Source organism: Populus trichocarpa, chromosome 1 (assembly GCF_000002775.5).
Source record: "Populus trichocarpa isolate Nisqually-1 chromosome 1, P.trichocarpa_v4.1, whole genome shotgun sequence".
Classification (NCBI taxonomy): domain Eukaryota; kingdom Viridiplantae; phylum Streptophyta; class Magnoliopsida; order Malpighiales; family Salicaceae; genus Populus; species Populus trichocarpa.
The window spans coordinates 46,682,493-46,700,967 of NC_037285.2; the positions used below are offsets into that span (position 1 = coordinate 46,682,493).

Consider the following 18,475-nt stretch of genomic DNA (forward strand, 5'->3'; position numbering starts at 1 on the left):
TATCGGGTCCACCTGACGATCCAACCTCCATCCACAAATCTGGATCGAATTCCGGATGGGTCAAAATATCATCCCCGTATCTCTCCCTCAACCGATTATTATAGGTCTCCTGAAAATAAAAAAAAGTAATCATCATATTCAATTCAATAAACATAATAACTTACAAAATAAAATGGTTGAACAAACATACCACGAAATGTTGAGCACTGTTATCAACGAACTGTTGCGCCCCCTTTTGGCGGTCTTGACTCCGCACGTGCGTCTCCACAAACAGCTCCATCGGGCTCGGCTCACGTCCAAGAGACGCAGCCTATAATGAAAAAAGATATATTAACAACAACTTAATTTAACGATATATTTTATTTCAATTAATCTTACCATCCGTTTCGCATGTGAAGCAAACGGAACGGAGCCGCGAGTGTGCGTTGTCACCCCGCCATGAATTGGCCGATTCCGGTTGCCAGCACCAGACTGTGAGCGTCGTGTGAACCGCTCAGACGTCACGTGCTCAAGATAGTGCGGCCATATATCTTCTGGGATGTATATCAGTTTGAAATCCCTCCAAACCGCAACATCATTCCAGCCTTGGAAACCCCTATCCCTCGCAGTTTTTTTTGCCCTTTTTGTGCTTCATACCAAAAATCACGCAACCAAAAATTACATTTCGAAACATAAATTTTTGTCTAAAAAAAATCTTGTATTTTTTTCGATCTTACCTAGTTGCCGCGTGATTTTCCCACACCCTCCTCACAACAGTGTTATGCTCACTGTCCCAGCAGAATTTGTGTTGTGTATAAATAAACAAGTTTAAATAAAAATAATAATTTATTTACAATTATATTAATAATTTATTAGAAATAAGCTGAAAATTATAAATTAACACCAACCTGAAATCTGCCAAACCATGCATTGATTTGAGGCATCCATTCAGGATGCTTGGATATCTGACTCCATTGAAACAATGGAATCTCCATCGATAATTTAAATGCCGATGATATTACTCGAGCGGCCTCAATGTTTGTGAACCTGAAAATAAGTAAAATAAATTAAATAGTGATTACTTCATAAATTATGTTGTAATTTTTTTAAAAAAAAATTAAACCTTAACAAACTTACATTGAAAGGTCGTCCTTCCACTGTGCCTCGTACTTGCGGGTAAATTGATTCCGCTGCGAAGGTACGCCGCCTCTGCGCTGTGAAGTAGCGCTGGAAGAGGCAACATCGATTGACGGCGCAGGTGGTGTAGGTGCCTCTTCTTGAGAGGTACTTAAGGAAATATCATCATCGTTGCTAGACGAACTAGCTGCGACCGTATGTGAGCGACCAGCTCTGCTTTTCATTCTACGCATCTACACAATTTTATACAAATAATTATATAATTAAATTCAAATGTTAAAAAAAAATTCGACAGCACCTGCCCTATACTGGATACTACCCAAATCCACAAACCTGCACATATTAACAAAAGCCACAACCAATTGACCCAATCTATACTAATTATTCCAACATATTCAATTACTAATCCTAAGGTAAATTCAACATTAAGAATTACAATTCAACAAATTATTCAATAATTATGCCAATACAACAATAAAATATATTCAATAAATTAAAACAAAATTGTAGACTAACAATTAAAATTAATGAAAAAAATTAAACATAAATCATGCAATAATAGAGTAAAATTAACAATTATTCCAAAATATTCAATTACTAATACTAAGGTAAATTCAACATTAACAATTACAATTCAAAAAATTATTCAATAATTATGCCAATACAACAAAACAATAAATTAAAAAAAAACTCTAGAATAACAATCAAAATAGATGGAAAAATCTAAACACAAATCATGCAATAATAGAGTAAAATTAATAATTATTCCAACATATTCAATTACTAATTCTATGGTAAATTCAACATTAACAATAAATATTCAACAAATTAACTAATAATAATTATGCCAATACAACAATAAAAAATATTCAATAAATTCAAAAAAAAATTATAAACTTTAGCAATGAATTATGCAAAAAAACCTATAGACTTTATCTACATTACAAAAAATACACCAAAACAAAAAACATAACAAAAAAAAAACCCTTAAAGTAAAATGAAATAGAAGAAACACATACCTTTTAAACTGATAGAGATTCACGAGAAAAGTTGCTAGAGATTGCTGGTGAAACCTTTGAAGAATGGAGAGGAAAAGTATCGGTGAAAAACTGAGGAGAAGAAAAAATAAACTGAAGAGGCGGTTGGGGGGCTTATATGGCAGTTTTACTGACGGATTCACCGACGGATATAAAATTAATTATTATTTTAATTTATTCCGTTGGTGAAGTGTCAAAAATCCGTCGGTAAATTTTGAATTTCGCACCAAAATTTTTAATGACCCTCCATTTTTTTCGTGGTCCGTCAGTAATTCCGTCGGCAATCTGACGCGGTCAGATATGCATTTAATGCACAACCCTTTGGAATTCGCACGGTCCGTCGGTAATTGTGTTGGTAAAATTGACCCGCCGACAAAGTACCGACAGATGTATATCTGTCGGGAGGGACGTTGGTGATTGTGGCATTTCAAGTAATTATTTTCGAACTCTCTGTGAAATGCCGACGGATGTATATCCGTTGGTATGTGTGTCGGTGATTATGGCATTTCAAGTAATTATTTTCGAATTCTCTGTGAAATGCCAATGGATTTATATCCGTCGGTAAGGACGTCGGTGATTGTGGCATTTCAAGTAATTATTTCGTGTTACAAAATATATCATCCATGATCTATAATTATTTCGTGATTGTGGTGGCATTTCAAGTAATTATTTCAAGTAATAAAGATTTTGTGTTACAAAATATATCATCCATAATCTAAATTACATGAAAAAAAGGGTTTTACACAGGGCTTCATTTTGGTAGTTAGTCAGAATTCAACTCTTTTGCGTCAACATCAACAAGACTATCATCAAAAACATGAAAATTTGAATTTTCTTCCAATTCAATCGAAGGCGCAACTCGATATGGTTCAACTAACTCACTAACTTGAAAGACTTCATCTCGCACACTTGTGTCTTCGTTCTCATCCTGAACAACCTCGACACAACTCTGGGGTTTTGTTTTTAAAACGGGCAACCAATCCACTCTTGATCGATCCTTTCTAAATGAAGGGGTGTATGTGTAATAAACTTGTTGACATTGCTTTGCGAAAACAAAGACATCGTTTATGTTGCGAAGTCTAGCTTTTAAGTTGATTTCGACCAGACCATAGTGCGGATCAACTCTGATTTCTCTGTCAGTCGTGTCATACCAATAGCATTTGAATAAAAACACTTTATTCTGCTCGTTATGATATTCCAGTTCGACGACCTCTTCTAATCTACCATAGTAGTCAACTTCTAACTCACTACTAGTGGATCCCTTAACACAAACACCGCTGTTGTATGTCTTTCTTCCTTGCTCGTATTCTTCAGTATGGAAAACATATCCATTGACAAAATACCCGTTGTAGCACTTACATTTTCTTTCAAGCCCCAGGCTTAGTGAAGACAATGACTTAGGCGCACTCCTTCCCATTTGATCAACCTTGTATGTAATGTACATCAATAAACAGTAAATGAACGAGAATCTCGTAATGACATGCATACGTACAGTAATTTTGCAAGTTACAATGAGTTTGTGATAGTGCTTACATGTGTTCTGAACCACGTGGCAAACTGTTCATCTTATAATTGAAAGATCTGGAATTCGGTCAGTTGTGAGTTATTGGAGAGCAAATATTGTCGATGTTGCCTACAAGTGATGCTGAGTGTATGATATTATAATATATAATTAACAGTATATTACTAACAAAGTTTAATTAGTATAAACTTACTGAATAAAAGGTCTCAGCTCATCACAGTTAAATAGAACATAGTTGTGTGCTTGTTTGAACTCTATTTCCGACAAATATCTTCCTCTTATGGCATTTTTAGGTGTGGGTCGTCCAGTATTGGAGAATATTGACAAGTTCCCACTGGAAGGCACTTCACCGCCATCATCATGTCGTGGAACGCAATTGATTCTCGTTCTCAGATGAGGTTCGAAATAGTACGAGATAAATGTTGAGATCTCCTCAACAATATAGGCCTCACATATCGAAGCCTCAACATGCACCTTGTTCTTAACCTTTTTCTTGAGATTAAACAAGTACCTGCATTGAAATATTAATCAAGTATTTTCAATTAAGAAAAACATATAAAATACTTTTATATATGAATTACATTGCAACTGTAATATCTAACCGTTCAAATGGGTACATCCATCTATATTGGACCGGTCCTCCAACTTTTGCCTCGAACGGTAGATGTATAGGGAGATGATCCATTGAGTCAAAAAATGATGGAGGGAATATCATCTCAAGTTTGCATAGTGTCTCGACGATATTCGTTTGAAGCCTCTCAATGTGATCAACATTCAACTTGCTGGAGCATATATCTCTGAAGAAATGACTGATCTCCGTGAGTGCATCCCATATTCCCTTTGGCAACAAATCACGAAAAGCTAATGGGATGAGTGTTTGTATAAACACGTGGCAGTCATGACTCTTCATTCCATACAATCTGCAATCCTCTATATTAACCAGCCTTGATATGTTCGATGCATGTCCATCCGGAAAACGCAGACTCTTAAGCCATTTGTAGACTAGCAGTTGTGCGTTTTGCTCTAACACGAAGCTTGCTCTTGGTTTTGCGACTCGTGACTCATCATAAACCAACTCCATATTTTTACGGTTACAGTATAGCACTATATCCAATCTAGCCTTGATGTTGTCCTTTGTCTTCCCCTTGACATCCATACCGGTGTTGAAAATGTTCTCAAACATGTTCTTTTCGATGTGCATGACGTCAAGGTTATGGCGGAGCATATTGGTCTTCCAATAAGGAAGCTCCCAAAACATACTTCGCTTTACCCAATTATGGGTCAAACCAAAACCAGGAAACTTTTGCTTACCTGATTGAAGGCCAAACACAATGTCACCATACTCTGAGACAACATCATGCAATTCTTCACCAGAAAGACGCGGGGATGCAACATCTTTTTCAACTCTGCCAACAAAGAAATCTTTTCTGTTCTTTCTGTACCTGTGATTAAGTGGCAAGAAGCGACGGTGACAGTCAAAAAAAGAAGCTTTACCTTCGTTTGCTAGCGTGAATGCCTTGTTGTTTTCCATGCAGTATGGACATGCGAGTTTCCCATGCGTGCTCCAACCAGAAAGCATTCCATAAGCTGGAAAATCATTGATAGTCCACATCAAAGCCGCCCTCATAAGGAAATTTTGTTTCCTCTATATATCATAATTATGATGACATCATGTATTAATTAACTAAGTTAGGTAAATAAACTTGCAAAAATATTACTTTACCTCGAGATTATCCAACAAACCAATCACAACTTCTCATAAATATTAAATATTCATTATCATTTATCAACGTCCATACAAATTAAAATATATAAATTTACAGAAATTACCACTCTGCAATACCATTGATAAAACTTTAAACGGACCCATTAAGCAAGCTATTAATTATTTCAAAACAGCACATGTACTTCGGTAGTTCCATAAAGTTTTAACAATTTACAAACAAATACAATCTTACAAAATCTAAAACAAACCATAACAGGTATAGAATTATACATTCATATACTACAAGTTTGTTTGAGAAATAACAATAAAACATGTACATCTACTAATAAAATACATATACTAAAAAAACAATAAAATTGACATTTAATTAAATGTTAAAATTTTAAAAGATAGAATTACTTACAAAAATTGATAAAATCCGTCGGTAAATCAGAACACGGATGTTGTGACCACAAAACTTCAAGAAATATAACTTGTTGTGCTGATATGAGGGAGATTTTTGTTTGGGGGGGAGGGGGGGCTGGTTGTTTGTAGATGGGGAGAGTTGGGATTAGGCAGAAGAAGGAGAAATAGGGGAGGAGAGGGTCGGCAGAGTGGACATATATTAACTTTTCCCGACGGTTTCACCGACGGAACCTCTATCGGTGAACCGTCAGTGATTTTGACGGAACAATCGACATGTCACCGTACGGATCTGCCATTTCAAATCCCTCGGTGATTCCGTCGGCAATTTAAACGGCGAACCGTTCACGTCGCTGTACGGGCTGTCTTTTTGAATCCATCGGTGATTCCGTCGGAAAAAATAACCTGCCAAAACCTCCACGTAGCTACCCGCCTTTTTTTTACGACGGACACTTTTTCGTCTGTAATTCAGTCGGTAACTACCGATGGAAATTTGTCGTCGGTAGTTACCGACTGAATTACGAACAGAATAGTGTCCGTCGGTAATTTCGACCTCAAATTACCGATAAACATATTCCATCGGTAAATCCGTTGCTATTTAGCGAATTTCTGATAGCTACTTTCTCTTTTCTCTATCAAACCAAGAAACCAAAAAATAAAAATAAAATAAAATTTGGGATCAAAATTGAATTTCATGAATTTTTAGGGACTTAAAGTTTATGATTTGAAAAGCTAGAGAACCAAAATATATGTTTAGCTCCAAGTTTAAAAAAACCACCTCTTTTTACCTAATTTTTGAGTGTAGTCTCCTATTTTTGTATCTTATCCTTTCTCAATAAATATGTTATAATTGACCACCGATTTGGATCTTTAAGGGTATAATCATGAAAGAAAAAGACTAAAAGAATAAAAAATAAAAATCACTGTGGTAATTTACAATAATTTGTCTCTCTTGAACAGTTGCGTGGAAAAGGATATTTTTGCCACGTTTTTTAGAGTAGTTTTTATTTACGAGAACCTAAAACTTATTGCGTTGTTCTTAATAAGACTTTCTTTGATCACATTCAGAACACTGGACTCTGTTATTTGTAAAGATGGTTCGAGGATATATATATATATATATATATATAGTTTCTCATTGTACAAACGCGTTCCCTCTGTTGACCATTTACAACAAAACCATTTCTTGTTTGCCTTCTTTTCTTTATTATTTTTTATTTTTCTTATGAAATTAGGAAAGAGAAAAGTTGTTGGACAATTTCAATGATTAACGAACGGCCGGCAGGTCAAAATTGTTGGCTACATTTTTTATTTCATTTTAGGTAGATCATGACACATAGCTCATCGTCTACAAAATGCTTCTTACTTTTTTCTTCCTTGTTCATGAATGTTATCTTCCATGGCTAGAAGGATCTACCGGTTCCTTTTGTTTTGCTTCTGTGCCTCTCACGTTTTGGCAGCAGACACACTGTACCAAGGTGGTGATTCCCTCAATTCTTCCAGTACTCTAGTTTCCAAAAATGGGCTCTTCACTTTAGGATTCACAAGACTCGGCTCTGCCGAGTCGAATGCTAGCTACTTGGGAATATGGTACAACAATGACACAAGCCACCCTTTTTGGCTAGCCAACAGAGACAAACCCATATCAGACACTTCAGGGGTTCTTGCAATAGATGGATCGGGAAATATGAAACTCATCTACTCTGGAGGTGATCCTGTTGAGTTCTATTCAAGTCAATCTTCTGCAACCAATATAACAGCTATTTTAGAAGATTCAGGCAATTTTGTTCTCAAAGATGAAAATTCTGGCAGCCAACAGGTCTTATGGCAAAGCTTTGACTTTCCTACTGACACATTCTTGCCTGGAATGAAGTTAGGGATCAACCATAGAACTGGCCAAACCTGGTCCCTCATGTCGTGGTTGAGCGACTTAGCACCCACTCCCGCTGGTGCTTTCACTTTTGAATGGGATACTAATGGAAAGGAGTTGGTCATTAAGCGGCGAGATGTAATTTATTGGACTACTGGACCATTGAGGAGCAATACTAGTTTCGAAATTCCTTTTCTGGATGCAGCGGTTCTTGATTTCAGTTTTATTAATGATTCTAACGCAGACGAGGATTACTTTATGTTCACAGTTTCTGCAAATCAATTTACTCCTCAGGGTCAAAGGAATTTTTCAATGTGGCAGTTGGAATATGATGGGAGCATAGTAGATAACACTACTAGTCGAACATATGGGGGATCAACATGTAAAGGAAATAACACAGATGGTGGTTGCGAGAGGTGGTCAGGACCGGCATGCAGGAGCAATAGGAACAGTTTTGAACTGAGACGAGGATACTTTGTTAACACAGTTCCTATTAAGGTCGACGATAATTCTAGTCTTAGTATTAGTGATTGCATGGACATCTGCTGGAAAGATTGTCAATGTGTTGGTGTTCCTACCGTAGGCAATAATGCCAACGATACTGGATGCACGTTTTATTATGGAAGCTTTACACAAGACCTGAGTGGAAATGCAATTCAATACCACATCATTGTTCAAGGCTCTACAGGTAAGCTGTTCTTTCGTTTTCTGATTACCAGTTTATAACCCAACAATGTAATTAATTTTAAATAAATTCCAATTGGATGTAGGGAAAAGGAATTGGATATGGATTATTTTAGCTTCTGTGGGATTTGTTTCACTGATGGGGCTCGCGGGACTCTTGTGGTATCTGAGAAGGAGAAGACTTAGAGGTAACATTTTCTAAATAACAAACAAATTTACTGATTTTAAGACTTGTTGAATTCCGGGATTAGCTTACTTTATCATATCAATCTTAGCAGAGAAGTATCTCAATGAGTTGCTGACATTGGATTCAACGAACGATACGCTTGAACTCGAAAATGACGGAAACAAGGGCCATAATTTAAAGGTATATACTGCAGCAACAATTATGGCTGCTACAAATTCCTTTTCTGCAGACAATAAACTTGGACAAGGTGGCTTTGGACCAGTTTACAAGGTAGTTTGTTAAAAATTACTTCAAGAAAAGGATTGAAGAACTTATTAACTTATATCTCAGGCCAAGTATTGAATTGAGAGCTGTTTTACTTCAGGGGAAATTGCCGGATGGGCGAGAGATAGCGGTAAAAAGATTGTCTAGAAATTCAGGACAAGGACTGGTGGAATTCAAAAACGAGCTTATACTCATAGCTAAATTGCAACACATGAATCTTGTCAGGCTCCTAGGCTGCTGCATTCAAGGGGAAGAGAAAATGTTAGTGTACGAATACATGCCTAATAAAAGCTTGGATACATTTATATTTGGTAAGTTAATTATGACATCAAACTATAAAGTGAATGGATCTCTGTTCTTGAAAGGTTTTGGACTTGGATTAATAACATTGCTGGAATATTCACTGTTATGTTTTAAATGCAGATCAATCAAAAAGGGAGCTCATAGACTGGAAGAAGCGATTTGAAATCATTGAAGGGATAGCTCAAGGGCTCCTTTACCTTCATAAGTATTCAAGATTGAGGATAATTCACCGAGATTTGAAGGCTAGCAACATACTACTTGATGAAAATCTGAACCCCAAAATTTCTGATTTTGGCATGGCAAGAATTTTCAAGATCAATGATTTAGAAGGAAATACAAACCAAATTGTTGGGACGCGGTAAGTATAGATTTACTGTTCTATGTGTCTTTACTCTGGTAAGTGCTTAAAAATAACATAATATTCACTTTGTCCTTACAGTGGATATATGTCCCCTGAGTATGTTATGGAGGGCATTTTCTCTGTGAAATCTGATGTCTTCAGTTTTGGAGTTCTACTACTGGAAATTGTGAGTGGTAGAAGGATCCAAGGCCTTCTTGAAATAGACGGCCGCCCTCTCAATCTTGTGGGATATGTAAGTTCATTTCATGCAACCTCATAAATTATACATTGCTAGCTGCATAAGCTTTTAATTTTAACATTAAAGGTAAACTTGGTTCAGGCATGGGAGCTATGGAAAGCAGGTAGCCCATTTGAGCTGGTGGATCCAATACTAAGAGAATCTTGCTCCAAAGACCAAGTCTTGAGATGCATTCATGTGGGCTTGCTATGTGTAGAAGACAATGCAGTGGATAGGCCGATTATGTCAGATGTTATATCAATGCTAACAAGTGAAGCACAATTACCACTTCCCAAACAGCCTGCATTTTCCAGTGCAAGAAGTGTTATGGAAGGAAAGAGCTTCAGCAATCCTGCAGAGACTGGTTCCAAAAATTATGTTTCGGTGTCAACAATGGATGCGAGATAGAGGTTAGAGCGTTAGATGGTTTATTTCTTCTCAAATTTTGCATGTCTTATGTCTTTTTGGAGCAGACACATTCTCCATCAGTATTTTGTATAATAAATTCTAATATAATAGATACAATACTAATAACACAATAGATAATTGAGTTTATACCTCTATATGTTTGATCACATTGCTTCAATCATATATAATATCTTATAGGTAAAACCTTATGGTAAAATTTATAATCAAAACCTACTATAATATTTTTTTATTAAACTCTAAAATCAATAAAATTTTTATCAAAACTCACTTGTTTTTATATGAGCAAGACAGATTTACACGTTAGACAAAATCCTCATTCAGAATGTTACCGCTAATCAATTTAAAGAATTAATTGAGTAGAACGTGGATACAGCGTTTTGGATAAGGTTTATTTCTCCTCAAATTTTGTTCGTCATATGTCTTACTGGAGCAGACACATTCTCCATCAGTATTTTGCTTTTTCAATGATTAGTCTTTTTTGGTGCTCTCAAAATTTAAGTCATTCGGAATATGATTAGAAATTCTTAACAAGGTTGTATTTCATATTATATGTAACATTATTCGCTATGATATCTAATAAAATAATGAAGAGAATTAGTTATATATATATATATATATATATATATATATATATATATTTGATGATATCCTAAAATTCAAGATAAGTCAAGAAAAATGTTATTTATATAATGATTATTGGATTGTTTAATTAGATGCAAATAAAAAAAATTTCAACATCTAAGAGTTTTTTTAGTGTAAAAAGCATGTTAAAGGATTTTGCATTATCAATTTTTATTATGTAGGCCATCTAAATAGTAAAACATTGTAGATAAAAACACGAAATAGTGTGGATTGAAATAATATTTTGACCTTTTTGCCATTCTCAATAAAAAAACAATGACCTTGATGATAGGGTAATATGGTTTTTGTCACATGATCCATTAGTCATAAGCTAGCGTGCAAGGGCTTTTTTTTATTTTCAACTTGGTTTTTGGTTATAATCAAGTTGATAAAAGGACAATTTAATATTTTAATAAATATAAATATTATTTTAAAAAAAGAATTGGCGCGTGTGGGTGGGAGACCATTTGGGCAGCACATGAGGTGCAACACCCTCAAATTATAATGTCATGAAATCTCAAATATTTTTTTACTAATGTCAAGTATTGAATAATATGACTAAGATTTATGAGATTTTGTTTTTAATTTCGGCAGAGTTTTCTTTGTTTTCTGATGTTATCAAATTATCTACTAGACTTCATTCAATCACAATCCTCAAAACTTCCACATTGATCCAACTATTCTGGATCATATCTCATCTCATCATACAATATTTCACATAACTATATTTCATTGTATTTTCTCAACCTTACATCATCAACAAATAAAACATTAACTACAAACAATTATAAACTCAAAAGATTCATATTGAACCAATTATTACATTAACATGTATCCATCTTTTAAACATGCATAATTATAATTACTAAGTATTCTTTTCAAATAGTTTAATAATATTAGCATACCCACCCTTATGACTCTCGAGCATATAGTGGATATTTTTTATGTCTATTTGGCCAATACAGGAAGGAGACCATCTATAAATCCTGCCACTCCATGCTAGAAACCTCAGGCTCTCTAGAATCCTATAGGCATAGGAGTGGAAAATAGCTAGAAAATGATCAGTATACGCAGGAAGACATCTACATCCCCTATTAGATTAGAGACTCTTTTTTATCAAGACAAGTATTGTATGCTCGTATACTCAAGGACTATATTTATACTAAAATGGCCTTGGATAATTAATGGTCTCACAGACCCAAGGAACATGTGCAGAATATACAGAGTAACTTGGAACTAGTCATCTAGGATAGCCATGTCATGTGCAAGTCGCATTCAAGGGGAAGAGAAAATGTTAGTGTACGAATACATGCCTAATAAAAGCTTGGATTCATTTATATTTGGTAAGTTAATTATGCCATCATGCTATAAAGTGAATGGATCTCTGTTCTTGAAAGGTTGTGGACTTGGATGAATAACATTGCTGGGATATTTACTGTTATGTTTTAAATGCAGTTCAATCAAAAAGGGAGCTCATAGACTGGAAGAAGCGATTTGAAATCATTGAAGGGATAGCTCAAGGGCTACTTTACCTTCACAAGTACTCGAGATTGAGGATAATTCACCGAGATTTGAAGGCTGGGAACATACTACTTGATGAAAATCTGAACCCCAAAATTTCTGATTTTGGCATGGCAAGAATTTTCAAGATCAATGATTTAGAAGGAAATACAAATCAAATTGTTGGGACGCGGTAAGTATAGATTTACAATTCTATGTATCATTACCCTGTTAAGTGCTTAAAAGTAACATAACATTCACTTTGTCCATACAGTGGTTATATGTCCCCTGAGTATGTCATGGAGGGCATTTTCTCTGTGAAATCTGATGTGTTTAGTTTTGGAGTTCTACTGTTGGAAATTGTGAGTGGTAGAAGGATCCAAGGCCTCCTTGAAATAGACGGCAGCCCTCTTAATCTTGTGGGATATGTAAGTTCATTTCATGCATCCTCATAAATTATACATTGCTAGCTGCATAAGCTTTTAATTTTAACATTAAACGTAAACTTGGTTCAGGCATGGGAGCTATGGAAAGCCGGTAGCCCATTTGAGCTGGTGGATCCAGTACTAAGAGAATCTTGCTCTAAAGACCAAGTCTTGAGATGCATTCATGTGGGCTTGCTATGTGTAGAAGACAATGCAGTGGATAGGCCGATTATGTCAGATGTTATATTAATGCTAACAAGTGAAGCACAATTACGTCTTCCCAAACAGCCTGCATTTTCCAGTGCAAGAAGTATTGTGGAAGAAAAGAGCCTCAGCAAGCCAGCAGAGATTGATACTTCCATAAATTATGTATCTCTGTCAACCATGGATGCGAGATAGAGGTTAATTAGAGCGTTAGATGATTTATTTCTCCTCATATTTTGTATAACATTCTCCATCAATTTTTTGCTTTTTCAATGCTTACATAATAATATAAATATCCTGGGACCTCACCTAACAACTTAAGCACTTAAGCTATTATGTTGAAATGTTTCTTTGACATGGTATCAGAGTCTTAATGACCAAGCAGTCACGAGTTCGAATCTCACCATCTTCATTTATTTGATAAAAAATTAAGCACAATGTAATATGGGCATGTGCAAGTTTCAAGCTCAAAAGGCTTTCACTTGAGAGGGTGTGTTAGAGAATAATATAAACCATATCCTGGGACTTCACCTAATAGCTTAAGCTATTGAGTTGGGAAGGTTCTTTGACAGATAATGTACATAATCCTAAATAAAAGGTTATTATAAGTTTTTTTATTTACATTTAGGAGTTGTTTTTAGTGTGAAAAACATGTTAAAGAATTCTGTATATTCAGTTTTTTTTTTTAATTATGTTTTGATGTTTAGGATTGGATGTTTTTTTTCATTTTTTAATTGCAATTTTAACATTTATTGTTTTTTTTATGATTTTAACCTCATGGGTTTTTCATACATAGTGCTTTTGGTCTTATAACCAAGGTCATAGTTTAAAAAGTTAACAGTAATTGATTTTTTTGTTTTATTTTTTTATTTATTTTTCTATGAAATTATTATATACTCATTTAATTTTTATTTTGTTAACAAATAAGATCATTGAGATGTTTTTAGAGTATTGTAAAGATATATTTTGATAATAATGGCCGTTTATCTTTTACATTGAATTTTTGTTTTTTTTTCCTACTTAATTGCAACAATAACATGGAAAACTCCAAATTAATTACAAAATAGTTCTTCAAAATTTTAAAAATAATTAAAATTAAAATAAGACGTATTTGACAAAACATAAAAAATAAATAAATAAATAAAAATTCTGAAAAAAAGTTGGTGCCATATTTGCTAAACACACCCTTGGCTAAAAAATACATACTAAAAACTTATGTTGAGATTGTGTTTGCCAAACTCATCTTTAAGATAAAAAAAAAAAATTTTTGTTTGGTAAATCTCTATGAGGCCGAACACAGCCTTAAGGTTTTTAAAGGCTCAGCCCAGCCACACAAGCTGGGCTCCCTGGCCAAGTCGAAAACTAGCAGAAGCCTGGTTCGAAGGAAATGAATGGGTGTAAAGAAAACTAAATAGCCCAACCTTCTTTTTCTTTCAAAACAAAGGAATTTCGGAAACCCAATCCATAAACAAAAGAATAAAAAAAGATGAATTCAACAACTCAGTGAGTAAATAACATTCAATATACACACACGAGGTAATATAACAAGGATGAATATATGTACAATTATGGCTTTAGGTTTTTATGGAAAGATTTCTCAAATAGGCCATAACAAAAAGATCATATGGTAAAACTCGTCAGAAAATCAAAATACAATTATGGCTTTAGGTTAATTAGAGCGTTAAATGGTTTATTTCTCCTCACATTTTGTATGTCATTCTCCATCAATATTTTGCTTTTTCAATGCTTAGTCTTTTTTGGTGCTCTCAAAATTTCAAATTTCATTCGGAATATGCATAGAAGTTATTAACAAGGTTGTATTTTATATTATATGTACCATTATTCGTTATGATATCCAATAAAACAATGAAGAGAATTATATGAGTATATAAATTTTTTTTATCTACATTTAGGAGTTGTTTTTAGTGTGAAAAACATGGTAAAGAATTTTGTATATTTAGTTTTTTTTTAATTATGTTTTGATGTTTAAGATTGGATGCTTATTCTTATCATTTATATTTTTTATTGCAATTTTAACATTGATTTTTTTTTATTTTAGATATTTTTGTGTTTTTTTTTTATTTTAACCTTACGGTTTTTGAATACATAGTGCTTTTGGTCTGCCCTGAGCCAGAGGGTACTCTTTCAGGGAATAGAATGAGACTGACTTATCATTTCTCTAGTCACTCTCGCTTTATATCCAAGGTCATTGTATAAAAAGTTAACAGTAATTGATTTTTTTATCTTATTTTTTTATTTGTTTTTTTTATGAAATTATCCTATTCTCATTTAATTTTTACTTTGTTAACAAATAAGATTATTAAGATATTTTTGGAGTATTGTGAAGATATATTTTGATAATAATAGTAAATGTTTATCTTTTGCATTGAATTTTTGTTTTTTTCCTGCTTAATTGCAACAATAACGTGGAAAACTCCAAATTAATTGTAAAATGGTTCTTCAAAATTTTAAAAATAATTAAAATTAAAATAAGATGTGTTTGAAAAAACATAAAAAATAAATAAATAAGTAAAAATTATAAAAAATAGGTTATGATATATTTGCTAAACACAGCCTTGGCTAAAAAAAGCATACTAAAAACTTATCTTGAGATTGTGTTTGCCGAACTCATCTTAAGATCCAAAAAAAACATTTTTTGTTTGGTAAATTTGTAGTAGGCCGAACACAGCCTTAAGGTTTTTAAAGGCTCCGCCCAGCCACACGAGCTGGGCTCCCTGGCCAAGTCCAAAACTAGCAGAAGCCTGGTCCGAAGGAAATGAATGGGTGTAAAGAAAACTAAATAGCCCAACCTTCTTTTTCTTTCAAAACAGAGGAATTTCAGAAACCCAATCCATAAACAAAAGAACAAAAAAAGAGCTTCACGTTTCAAGGATCAAAACCAACATTTTACATTAACCTTACCCATCACCTACATCATTTCCTACTGCTCAATGTGAAAAAAAGAAGATATTTCATATGCAAATCCTAGGAAGTCTCATACGATTTAAAGCAAAGCATGCTCCCTACACCATCATCTTGACAAATGGCAGAGATGCATGCAAGAATATGCAAAAACCAACTTCACAGTGGAAAACTCGAACAGGAACAAAGAGAAGAAGGAAAAACTATATACCTATGGCAGCTGACAGGGAGGTTTCTGGTTTGAATGGAAAAATGGAAAAACATGAGACCAGCTTGATACCCTTGCTAAACTCACGAGACTGGAAATAATGAATGTTTTCTGCTTTGTAATGACAACACTTCGTTTTTCTCCTTGTTACTAACACTTAACTTCTCTTTGGTCCCGACTATACGTCTGAAGTGCCCTCCCCGTGAGTGAAGTTAAATATATGGCGTGAAGTGTTTAGGGGGAGCTAACAATGGAGGCTGTGGTGTGCACTGGTGTTCAGTGATCTGGAGTGGGTGCTGAAGGATGTAAAGGTTTTCCAAAATTAGGAACTAGGGCTTGAAATAAGTAACGACAGTGTGGTTATCGGCCCTCCTTTTCAGGCTCTTGCTTTTTTGTGTCACAGCTTAATTATCCTCCCCCACTTTGGTTAATATTTGGTGGGAGTTTTATAGAACAATATTGGGAAAAATCTAGAGGCCATGAGCATAATCATTCATTGAGGCTAGGGATCAGCCTTTGCATATATTGTAAGAGAGCTCGCAAGGGAGGAGGACACCAGTTGTTTCTGTTATTTTTGGTAGATATAGCTGGTTGGGTATGTGTTTTGTTGTCTATTGAGAGAGGCTTAGGGGGAAGGAAATGAATTCTGATGGTTGGATGACGGTCAAACAGTTCTTGAAAGGTCACAATTCAACCACACTTTTCAGGTTTTTTTCTGGGAATGATGATGAACAGTGGTTAAATAACATGTTGTTCGGCCTTAAATTTTTTTTTTTAATGATGATGAACAGACCAAGCATTAAGACTTGTTGAATTCCGGGATTAGCTTACTTTATCATATCAATCTGAGCAGAGAAGTATCTCAATGAGTTGCTGACATTGGATTCAACGAACGATACGCTTGAACTCGAAAATGACGGAAACAAGGGCCATAATTTAAAGGTATATAGTGCAGCAACAATTATGGCTGCTACAAATTCCTTTTCTGCAGACAATAAACTTGGACAAGGTGGTTTTGGACCAGTTTACAAGGTAGTTTGTTAAAAATTACTTCAAGAAAAGGATTGAAGAACTTATTAACTTATATCTCAGACCAAGTATTGAATTGAGAGCTGTTTTACTTCAGGGGAAATTGCCGGATGGGCGAGAGATAGCGGTAAAAAGACTGTCTAGAAGTTCAGGACAAGGGCTGGTGGAATTCAAAAACGAGCTTATACTCATAGCTAAATTGCAACACATGAATCTTGTCAGGCTCCTAGGCTGCTGCATTCAAGGGGAAGAGAAAATGTTAGTGTACGAATACATGCCTAATAAAAGCCTGGATACATTTATATTTGGTAAGTTAATTATGCCATCATACTATAAAGTGAATGGATCTCTGTTCTTGAAAGGTTTGGACTTGGATGAATAACATTGCTGGAATATTCACTGGTATGTTTTAAATGCAGATCAATCAAAAAGGGAGCTCATAGACTGGAAGAAGCGATTTGAAATCATTGAAGGGATAGCTCAAGGGCTCCTTTACCTTCATAAGTACTCGAGAGTGAGGATAATTCACCGAGATTTGAAGGCTAGCAACATACTACTTGATGGAAATTTGAACCCCAAAATTTCTGATTTTGGCATGGCAAGAATTTTCAAGATCAATGATTTAGAAGGAAATACAAACCAAATTGTTGGGACGCGGTAAGTATAGATTTACAGTTCTATGTGTCATTACTCTGTTAAGTGCTTAAAAATAACATAACATTCACTTTGTCCATACAGTGGTTATATATCCCCTGAGTATTTCATGAAGGGCATTTTCTCTGTGAAATCTGATGTCTTCAGTTTTGGAGTTCTACTGCTGGAAATTGTGAGTGGTAGAAGGATCCAAGGCCTCCTTGACATAGACGGCCAACCTCTCAATCTTGTGGGATATGTAAGTTCATTTCATGCAACCTCATAAATTATACATTGCTAGCTGCATAGCTTTTAATTTTAACATTAAACGTAAACTTGATTCAGGCATGGGAGCTATGGAAAGCAGGTAGCCCAATTGAGCTGGTGGATCCAATACTAAGAGAATCTTGCTCTAAAGACCAAGTCTTGAGATGCATTCATGTGGGCTTGCTATGTGTAGAAGACAATGCAGTGGATAGGCCGATTATGTCAGATGTTATATCTATGCTAACAAGTGAAGCACAATTACCTCTTCCCAAACAGCCTGCATTTTCCAATGCAAGAAGTATTGCGGAAGAAAAGAGCTTCAGCAAGCCTGCAGAAAGTGGTTCAGAAGAGACTGGTTCCATAAATTATGTTTCGTTGTCAACTATGGATGCGAGATAGCGGTTAGAGCGTTAGATGGTTTATTCCTCCTCAGATTTTGCATGTCTTCTGTCGTTTTGGAGCGGACTCATTCTCCATCAGTATTTTGTATAATAAATTCTAATGTGATAGATGCAATACTAATAACACAGTAGATGATTGAATTTAAA

General features: G+C 34.8%; 1 protein-coding gene across 8 annotated transcripts in view; it reads left to right on the forward strand.

Annotated features, from left to right (window-relative positions):
• LOC7491380 (G-type lectin S-receptor-like serine/threonine-protein kinase CES101) overlaps positions 1–18,475 on the forward strand; it is a 46,183-nt gene extending 27,708 nt beyond the window's left edge. Inside the window, exons 1-8 of one of the 8 annotated variants that reach the window (XM_024606776.2) lie at positions 7,126–8,361; positions 8,444–8,545; positions 8,636–8,814; positions 8,909–9,119; positions 9,232–9,469; positions 9,551–9,704; positions 9,792–10,099; positions 14,537–14,633. In XM_024606776.2, the coding sequence (XP_024462544.2) occupies positions 7,191–8,361; positions 8,444–8,545; positions 8,636–8,814; positions 8,909–9,119; positions 9,232–9,469; positions 9,551–9,704; positions 9,792–10,097 (2,361 nt within the window). In that variant the 5' untranslated portion in view covers positions 7,126–7,190 and the 3' untranslated portion in view covers positions 10,098–10,099; positions 14,537–14,633. Of the gene's footprint in view, positions 1–7,123; positions 8,362–8,443; positions 8,546–8,635; positions 8,815–8,908; positions 9,120–9,231; positions 9,470–9,550; positions 9,705–9,791; positions 10,100–12,194; positions 12,322–12,513; positions 12,668–12,754; positions 13,066–14,536; positions 14,634–16,851; positions 17,031–17,124; positions 17,336–17,446; positions 17,685–17,765; positions 17,920–18,005 lie in introns of those variants that run through there. The other 7 variants (XM_052450882.1, XM_052450717.1, XM_052451104.1 and 4 more) reach the window with 7 other exon arrangements.